Source organism: Medicago sativa, chromosome 2, assembly GCF_051527215.1.
Source record: "Medicago sativa cultivar Bolivia chromosome 2, Bolivia_mono, whole genome shotgun sequence".
NCBI lineage: Eukaryota > Viridiplantae > Streptophyta > Magnoliopsida > Fabales > Fabaceae > Medicago > Medicago sativa.
In genome coordinates, this window is record NC_140750.1 from 70,030,425 (window position 1) to 70,040,323 (window position 9,899).

At 31.3% G+C, this 9,899-nt stretch overlaps 1 protein-coding gene and 1 long non-coding RNA gene across 2 annotated transcripts; one reads left to right on the forward strand and one right to left on the reverse strand.

Moving 5' to 3' along the window:
• The first annotated feature begins 298 nt into the window (after nucleotides 1-298).
• Nucleotides 299-2,080, forward strand: LOC146950197 (uncharacterized). The gene is made up of 2 exons (XR_015027459.1): nucleotides 299-437; nucleotides 1,417-2,080. It is a non-coding gene; the product is annotated as an uncharacterized LOC146950197 (long non-coding RNA).
• A 3,195-nt stretch (nucleotides 2,081-5,275) lies between these two features.
• On the reverse strand, nucleotides 5,276-9,281 carry LOC146950198 (zinc finger protein WIP3-like). Its single transcript, XM_085746138.1, has 2 exons — nucleotides 8,710-9,281; nucleotides 5,276-6,501 (listed from the first exon to the last, which is right to left on the reverse strand). The coding sequence occupies exons 1-2, from the start codon at nucleotides 9,199-9,201 to the stop codon at nucleotides 6,058-6,060; spliced, it is 936 nt and encodes a 311-aa protein (XP_085602264.1). The 5' UTR covers nucleotides 9,202-9,281; the 3' UTR covers nucleotides 5,276-6,057.
• Nucleotides 9,282-9,899: the final 618 nt, after the last annotated feature.

The following is a 9,899-nucleotide window of genomic DNA, read 5'->3' on the forward strand; positions in this document are numbered from 1 at the left end:
ACAAATTAAGATCAATGTATCAACACAGCAGCAACATGTAATTCACATACATAAGTTTGAGAAAATTGCTCGTAGATTAACTCACATTTGATATAACTAACGTGAACCAAGCTTCTGTGTGGGGTATGTTGTAACGTACCATAGTAATGTGCTAATCTTAAACCACTGATTTAAGAAAAATTGGGTGCGGAAACATGACATTTAGTTTGGTCATGCATTTGGTCATACTATTCGGTGAATACTAGAAGGGGTTGCTAACAGTCAAAGATGATTAATAAGTTTCCATGTGATTTATGTTGTATAAAGTTGAGAAACATATTGCAGGCGAAGACCAGCTTCCACAGGAGAGTGCAAATGTTACTAAGGGCTCAGACCATTCCAGTCCAAATATGCTTCTTGCTTTCATTTCATCATGCTTTGGGACATGTCTGTTTAAGGTAATCAAGATAGAAATTTAGGGAGTGATTATTTGCAACATACTTTTAGGACACTATCTAATTGTAGTACACAACAAGAACTTAAAAAAATTATATACTTAATTGTAGTTAAACTATAAAATCAAAAGGACAAAATTGTGGACTCACAAACTTAGTTAATTTAGCACCATCATATCCTTGGTACTGCTATGACTCTTATTTCAAGCTCATTTAGCTAATTTTTTTTGGGCACATGCTGTTCATCATTAATAGATACCAACACATTTTTTAGCAAAAAAAAATCTCCTTACCAAATCTCCAGTCCAAATAAGTTTCTTTCGAAAAAAATGAAGTCAAGCACACATCTAAACTTAGATTTTCCAATGAAAAAAAAGTGTAGCGTAGGTATTTCTCAAGGCAAAAGGTTTAAAAACAATCACTGATGGCTGTGTTTTTCTTTTTTAACCCAAGAGATGATGAAAGTGTAATTAAACATGGACAACAATTATGCTAATATTAAAGCATTTATAATAATAGATTTGATACATGTTGGGATGTTAGAATAAAACTAGCTTCCGACGAACCCATCCTAACTAAGTTATGACCAACTTCGTTTGCTTGTCACCCGATGAACTTAACATTAGAGTTCATAGGATCAGTACTAAGCATATGCACATTTACTGGTTATTTCACTGAATTCTAATACACCGATCTGCTTCCCATATATTTTGTCTACAACCGTCTTGGAGTCGACCTCAAAGTCCATGTTCCACAATTTAAACCCCTTACCCATTCCATAGCCATTAACAACCGAAGCGCTTCTGATAACTGTTCAAAAGTGATATATTTCATGTGTTAATTTAGGCATTTTAGTGCTTGTTCAATTTTTTTTTTAGGCATTTTAGTGACTTGTTTTGCAAGTTATCTAAGGTAAAGCTACAATTTGATGTAATTATGCCATTTATATTTTATGTGCCTTTTACTCTACCCATTTGTGCAGGAAAATGCAAGCAAGGATCAAGAAATCACCAATTTTTGCAAAGACCAACTCGCTTAAGCGAGCTCAACTTGCTTAAGTGAGAAAACTCCAAAGAGCCCCAGGATTGCTAGCTCTCAACAGGCCAAAGCGAGTTTCACAACAAGACCAAACTCGCCCAAGCGAGAAAACTCCAGAAAGTCCCATGATTTCAAGGTCAAACTCGCTTAAAGCAAGTTCATTTCACCAAAGCGAGTTGAACATGATAAGATGGCTACGTGGCAGTCATCCTGTGGATCAACGTGGGATTTCAAGGCAACTCGCTTAAGCGAGTTCAACATGCTTAAGCGAGTTTTCAGTTTTTCTGCAACCTATAAATAACTTTTTCTCTCACTTCTTGAAGAGTTTTCAATGTAATAGTATTTTTTTTTTTTTGGTTTTTAGAGAGAGAGATAGGACATTTCTACAGAGAGAAACACAAAGCAAGAGTGTTAGAAGTAGATTCTTCCCAAGATTTGTAGAGAAATCATGAATCTTGTCATGAAATCTTCATCTTTCTTCCATCTTTTGCAAGGCTACTATGAAAATATGTAGCTAAATCTACCCTTGTGAGTTTAATTAGAGGTACTTAATCAAGCTATTATGTAATCTTTTTGATCATTAATATAAGATTCTAGCTATTTTACTTAATATTGTTTTTATTCTTGTGTTTAATGTTTTATTTATGATTTGAAATGTTATTGAAAGGTACTTTTGAATTTAGGGTTAGAATAATAATCTATCAAAGCTTTTATTCTAGATATAGGGTTTAGGTTTTGATAATCACTTTGAAATCAAGAACTTAATGCTTTTGGATCGTTTAATAGGTCGAGAAATCATCGATTAAACGATACAATCGATTTCACGACATTATTTAGACATAAATAATGTTGTTGAGTGATTGTGATAATATCGATTAAAAAGCTAGAATCCGTTTATGTGATCATGATAATGCAGTTGTAACGCTTGGTTGACGAACTCTAACCCTAAGCGTTATATGCCCTATCTCGTCTCTATTTATTTTAACGTAAATTAGTTAGAATAGTTTTAAACAAACTTTTAAGCCAAACTTGAGATGATAAATGACGTTGAATGGCTTGTGGTATACGCTAGTTCCTGTGGAGACGATACTAATATACTTACGTGTAGATAGAAATACGATGTGCAATAATCTTACATCTGCTTCTCCAATATCAATATCAAGAAGAGGGGAAAACCATTCGGTTCAGGCCAACACAAAGTCCCCTTCTTCATCTTTGATGCATATTCGTATGCCCATTCTCTCCAAAGTTTCTGAGAAAGAGGCATCAATGTTACACTTGTATCTACTTGGGGATAACCTATCCCATTTCTCAACCTGCCTAACAGCACGAGCTGCGCTTGTTGTCAATTTTACCTCTAGAGCATTCTTCCAACTTGATAACAGTGTCGTGGTTCTATCACAAATGACCTGACACGTGTCTGAGATCATCCAAACTTTATTATTTCTATTTTTCCAAATGCTCCACATAAGAGTGTTAAAGATTGGCTGCCATAATATTATCTAGAATGGATCTATCAAGCAAGCACAAATGTCGACCAGTTATCTGAAATGCATTTGTTAATTAAGAACGAGTTTCAATCGTTTGACGAGTACTTTAGCCACTATATACAAAACATCGCACAATGCAACAGGGAGGGGTGTGCAGAGATGAGCTGAAGGGTATTGCTAGAGATTATTTTGTGGAACTCTTCCAGAAATCTACTAGTGTGCGTCATAGTGTTATCGCCGCAGTCAATATTAAAATGTTTCTATGACAGTTAAGTGCAGCTTAAATGTTGAAAGATTGTTGGGATATTTGATATATTGTGCGGGTTTAAATATGTAATTCCTTACATTTTAGTTTTGTCTCTAAACTGTCTTACAAGAAAAGATAAAAAAGGATCAAATTCTGAAGGGTTATTGATGTCGTGTTATTAGGGGCATATACGAAAGCATGATGCAAGTTTACCTAAATAATGCCTCAAAAACAATTAGTTTAGCTAAATTAATTAGTGAGTTTTGTTACTCAAATTAATTATTGAAGTTAAAAGATGGTTGTTGTGACTTGTGATCTTTCTACAAGGCTAACGTTTTTACCCGACAAAGTATGGTGGAGGTCCCTTATCTTCAAATTCAATAACCAAACACAACCTCCCAATTTTTTTCTTTCTATTATTAATTATTACTTTTTGCTTTGGTCAAGCCTGCCTCAAAAGACTCCAAATCACTACATCCTTTTATTTTACTCACAAATAATCCCTTTTTCTCCAGCTACCTCACGTGAATTAATAATCACCATATATTCTTTAAGATGATGAGGTCCTTGCAACGTACTATGATCACTTTTTTCCTATACACACTTGCTTAGTTTTCTTTTAAAAAACTTGCTTAATTGATCACCATTTTGAGTGCTTTTCGTAGCAGATCATCTAAGTATAAGGGAGCAACTTGATTTCATAAAATTGGGTGATTAACTTTAAGCTTGTAAAGCTACTTGAAATTGGTGTATGAATTTGGTTAGCCCAAACTAGACTAAATGACATGAAAGTATAAGGGAGCAATTAAATATAGATCGATAAACTTGACCAAGAAAATAATAAAATAGAATGAAAAAAAAATCACTCGTTCTGTCTCAAAGTATATATAGTTTTAATTATTTTTTCAATTTTATAACCTAATTAGTCTCAAATTTTTATTTTTTTACTGTGTTTTTGTGCATCACTCTCATTTTAGTTTTTCTTTCATTAACTTATCAATTATGTGAAACAGTCAAATACAAAAGTTATTGCGAAAAAGACGAAAAACTATTTTTACATTTAATCTGATGAGTTTGTTGCTGGAGAAAAGCTTTCTATCAATTATTACCAAATCTTGTTGATATATAGAGAAAGTTAGCCTCAATAATTTTGTCAGCCCACTCTTAAACTTATTTTCCATTTTTTTAAATCATGTTTTGTTAAAATAAAAATATTATGAATTTTTAATAGCTAAAAGTATAGACACAAGAGATAAGCAAATTAAAACCTATTTCTTTATTCAAATTAATTGTCTTTTTTAGCAGCAAGTTGAATTAATGAAGAGTACATAGAATACTTTAACCACATATACAACCCAAAAACACATAAAAAGAGGGAAATAAAAAAACATAGTAAACCCAATCACCAAGCAAAAGAAGGATAAGTATTCCATAATATAACACTTCAATGAGGCACACATCACTCATATCATAATACAAACAACACTTCTTTCCTTTAGCCAAAAACTATCTCCACCTATCTCAGAATATAGTTCATTGGGAAATAATTTTAATTGAGTTACATGTCTTGGGGTCTTTTCTTCTAATATACATACATACATATATATACATACATATATATATATATATATATATATATATATATATATATATATATATATATATATATATATACACACACACATACATACATATATTCTTTCTGCATGCTTGTATTTCAGGTTGAAATACTCCTTGTATTCTAAATAATTATTTTTGCTTCTTATATATAAAATAAATTCTTTATTGGAAAAAAGATGGATAGTATATATGTGCCATTGATTGTGCCCAACACTAGTGGTCACTAGTAATCGTCTTTACAATGCAAAAGTAACAACAAGGCATTGTTAAAATCTTTTACAAGATTTAGGGCAATATTGTTTTTTTCTTTCTTTCTTTCTAACTTGATAATACCTGTGCATGATTTTATGTGACATTCAAGTTTTAGGTCACGATTATGAAGTTCATAGAATCACATCCTTTAGGGAAAAATTATATAAAATCAATAAACCACGTACTATAGGCAATAGCAATGACAACCATATAGTAAAATAATTATTACTATCAAAGTGTTAACACTTAACAGATCCTTAAAACAACAGTATAGCTAGTACTCAAGTCATTACAATGAGGATTACCGTTTAGTAATGAAGCTGATAAATTTTCTCCATTGAAAAGGTTAAAAAAACTTAAACATGATACAACACTTTTTCAAAAAAAAATTCATATGCTTCATCACTTGAGATAATTCCATCTTATTCAACTAACTAACCACAAAACAAATTAAACTCTTCCATAATCCATACCTCTTAATTCCCTGCTAGCTTATCATCACTGATCAGCAAATGCCCAGTAGCAAACAATTCTCCATTAATTTCATGGCTTAGCAATTGTTGAGAATTTTTTGTTACTGAGCACAAGCACACAATGATCAAGCTTTGCTACAATTTCTAGTTATTACTAAATAAACTACTACTCTTTATATAGTATATGATAGATGTATTATATATATAGCATGTTAGGCATGATATTAATGGTTTTAAATTGCGGTCCGCAATCGTAATTACTATTAGATATAAAAATTAGTTACATAGGTCAGTTACACTACTTAGTTATAACTAAGTAGTGTAACTAACTAATCAGTGTAATTAACTTTTACATCTAATAGTTACGAGTGCAATATAGAAGATTACGATGTCTTTATAACAACATCGCAACCTCAATTTCAACCGCACAAATCCGTTGCATTTTATCACAATATACAAGTTTGTAACTATGACTGCAACCTCAATTTAAAATCATATCATGATCATGCATGAGCAACTTCGTCATCATCAGATCCAGTATTGCTGCATTCTTTCTCATCTTCAAAGCCTTCAAGAGAAGGAAGTGGGGAATGACCTTTTCCGAAGGATCTAACATGATCTTTAAGAGATCTTTTGTGTTTAAAATCAGAACCACAAGTGCAATACCAAAACTTTCCACAATTTTTTTCATGAGTTCTCCAATCACCTTTAACAGCAAATGCTTTAGAACATTTTCTGCAGATAAATGGTTTTGTTCCATGCTTTCTTTTGTAATGAGTTTGAAGAGTTCTGAAATCCTTCAATGGTTTTGCTCTTGGATGATTGATGTTGTTCTTGCAACCGTGAGCACAACAATAACATGGTAGCCTTAGCATTGCTGCTGGTTGTGTTCCTTTAAGTGAGTCTGGTCCTTTCCTAAATTCTGATCCATGCCCCCACATATGCATCTGCAAAATGGTCAAATTTAAGATTAGTTTGAGTTTTTGAGCTAACACGTTCATTGAATTCTGATTTCATAGTTTTTAAGTCAAATTCAAAATTAGCTGTGATCGAATACGTGGCCGTTGTACATTCCGAAAAAAGCCTAAGTCCCAAATAATATAGAGATAAAATATGAAATAATTAAGTTTATAATGAGTAAAACCACTTAGTTTTTGGAAGGGTGAGTTAAATCAAATGTAAAAATTATTAAATAAAGGGTTAATTAAGTTTTTAGTCCCTATAAATATTCACAGTCTTGATTTTAGTCCATACAAAATAAAATCACACTTTTTAGTCCCTGTCACATTTTCCTTAAGCATTTTAGGGACCAAAAGTGTTGATGAAAATTTATGACAGAGACTATAAATGCTGATGGAAAAATTTTATAGGGACAAAAAATGATGATGGAAAATTTTATAGAGTCTAAAAGGTGTGATTTTATTTTATAGGGACTAAAAACAAAATTCTGAATATTTACGAGGACTATTTACTTAATTAACCCTTAAATAAATGTCACTATTATATCATCATCATCATGGATATGGTTCTTGATTAGCTCTTTGGTTTTTCTTATGTAATTGGATTGAGTATTCTTGAACTCTGTCTCATGATGATATCCCAATCTCATGATGATCAACTCTGTCTTAGTATAACTATTTCATATAAAAAAATGTTTGATCTAATTCATAAGGATCTAACTAATTAACTAGTCAAATTATTCTGTCAAAAAAATAGTCAAATTATTCTCAAAGCTATGACTAATACAAGAAACCTTGAACGATATCTTTTTTATCTACAAAAGAAGTACATTAAAACCTAAGTACAAATTAAGGGTGATATACCCTAATAGTTGTATTATACATTGCACACCCTTTGATATCGGAAAGGAAATACAAAGGCATGAAGATATGGTCTTTTACTATAGGATAAAACTGAAAGAGCCTTTTACTAAAAGTTGGGATACCCTAGCGGGTGCGGGACAACAAGCCATTCATTTTGCTCACATTTTTTAAAGTGTAAAGGAAAGCAAAAATAAATGAGAGGGTCATGCATCAAAGATTAGTCATTTAATTGAATGATTGTTTTCTTCTTGATGGTTATCTTCGTCCTCCTAATCATAATGTTAAACACCTTAGTCATATTAAATTATATTGGATATATATAGAGTAAATAATTCAAGTTCTAAATGCACATTCATGTCACAAAAAAAAAAAAAAATAGAGATGTGCATTATTAGTAAGTATAATTATGTGACTTTGGACGCAGAAATTTGTCATCATAGTAACGAAGGATATAGAGGGTTTAATAATTAAATTTTATACATGGGTCATGTTAAACTAGCATAGGAGGATAACATTTTGTTTTTTTGACAAAACAGCATAGGAGGAGAACTATTAACCGACACAAGACGCACAATTAAGAAATAAATTTGAAATAAAGTGACGGTATATGTTCAAGAAAAACTTATTCATGTACTTAATCAATAGATTGTTTTTAAAAAATAATATCAATAATTTTGAACTTTCCTTCAAAAAAAAAAAATAATTTTGAACTTAAATAGCATAGTCTATAGTTGGGTGAAGACATGATCGATTTATTTCATCAATTAAGTACTTAATTACCATGCAATTAATTGAACTATTGAAGTGATAAAATATGGATAAGAAGTTATGTGTATGAATGGAAAGAAAAAAGTTGCGTATGAAGTATGAACTAGGATATGAAAAAACATGCATGATTGCTTAATTTTCAATATCTCCGTCTCTCTTATCTGATTAGAATGATTATTGATCCTATCTTTATAATCTTGACTTAAAAATAAGTGTATATTTGTTCTTTGCACATATGTTAAATTATGAGTAAATAATATACTGTAACAGAAATTCTAATTAACTTTTATCCCTATAAGAGAAATTTGCTTTCAAAAGAAAAGAAAACCTAAGGGAAATTATTGACCTAAGACTACTAAATATGAATTATGCCTTGAATAATTCTTGATAAAACTTTACTTCGTCTCAATTGAACTTAAATTATCAAAATATTTTTTCCTAAAAATCGAAGGGTTAAGAAGAAAAAATATATGAAGTTTAAATTATCAAAATCTTTTCCCCTAAAAATAGAAGGGTTAAGAAAAAATATATATCAATATGAGAAATTGAGAACCAATTACTAACCTGCATATTGTTGTATCTATTGAAAGTCTTACTGCATATGGAGCAAGCAAACTGCATAGGTCCAACAAGAATTTGAGCAGGAGTTGGTATCCAAAACCTTCTCTCTTCCTTAAAACAAAAACCATGCACGTTTTTCTTCAATTCTTCTTCCTTAACACAATCAAAAACCTTATTCTTCTCATCATGTTCATCAGATTCATGACCTCCTATGTTAGGCAATCCAATGTGCAAAGTCACAGTCACATGTTCCACCTTCTCTTCTTTTACTTCAAAATCTTCATTTTGCATCCCATGGTTGTCCTCATAGGGCTTAATTCCACTAGAGATTGGTAAAAACTGGAAAGTTTCTTGGGATAGTTTGTGTTGATGAGTTAAAGGCGATGAAGGAGATGATGAGAGTGAGGAATTAGGTGGTTTGAGCCATTCAATGAAATTTGGGGTTTGAAGGTAGAGATTCTTGTCTTCTACATTGCACTGATCCCTCAAACCCATCTTAATTCTAGAGAGAGATAGAGTCCCTAGATTTGTGAAATATATTCAATTATTCTCTCCTTAGAAAGGTTTATATCCATGACTTTATGTATGAAAGCCTGCACACATATAAGTAGCAATAAAGGGGGATTTTATTTATTTATTTTATATTTTATGAGTGCGAAGTATCCATCAACTTCGTCGTCGGTTATACTAATTTGCACCATAAATTCTGAAACAACATACTCCCTCCGGTCACATTTATAAGCAAAAAACAACATTTTAGGTATATTGAATAACTAATGTATCTGACATATAAATGTGATCACATAAATTAGTTATTCAAATGTATCTAAAAAGTTGTTTTTGCTTATAAATATGATTGGATGGAGTATTATTTTTCATTTACAAGACAAAACTCGAAGACTTTGGTTATGAAATTTGAGTCCAATTTTATTTCACGACTAAAAAAAGCTAAATAATCCCTCAATTAAAGGGTGACACTCTTTATCCTACACATACCGATTTTTTAAGAATGGATTAAACTTAATATAAAAACTGAATATGACATCAGAGTTTATTTGTTCCCACTATTTATTTTAACACGCCAAGTCTAATAGTGTTGGGTGTGAGATGATGGATTGAGAAAAACTTAATTGCCACATAGAATAAATGTATAAGGTCTGAAAATGAATTAACAAAGGCAACCTTTTTTTTGG

Excerpts from the sequence above, each read along its gene's own strand:
- LOC146950198 (XM_085746138.1), bottom strand. The coding sequence starts at position 9,201 with ATGGGTTTGAGGGATCAGTGCAATGTAGAAGACAAGAATCTCTACCTT. Across the intron at positions 6,502-8,709 it reads ATAGATACAACAATATGCAG|ATGCATATGTGGGGGCATGG; the intron begins GTTAGTAATTGG and ends ACCATTTTGCAG.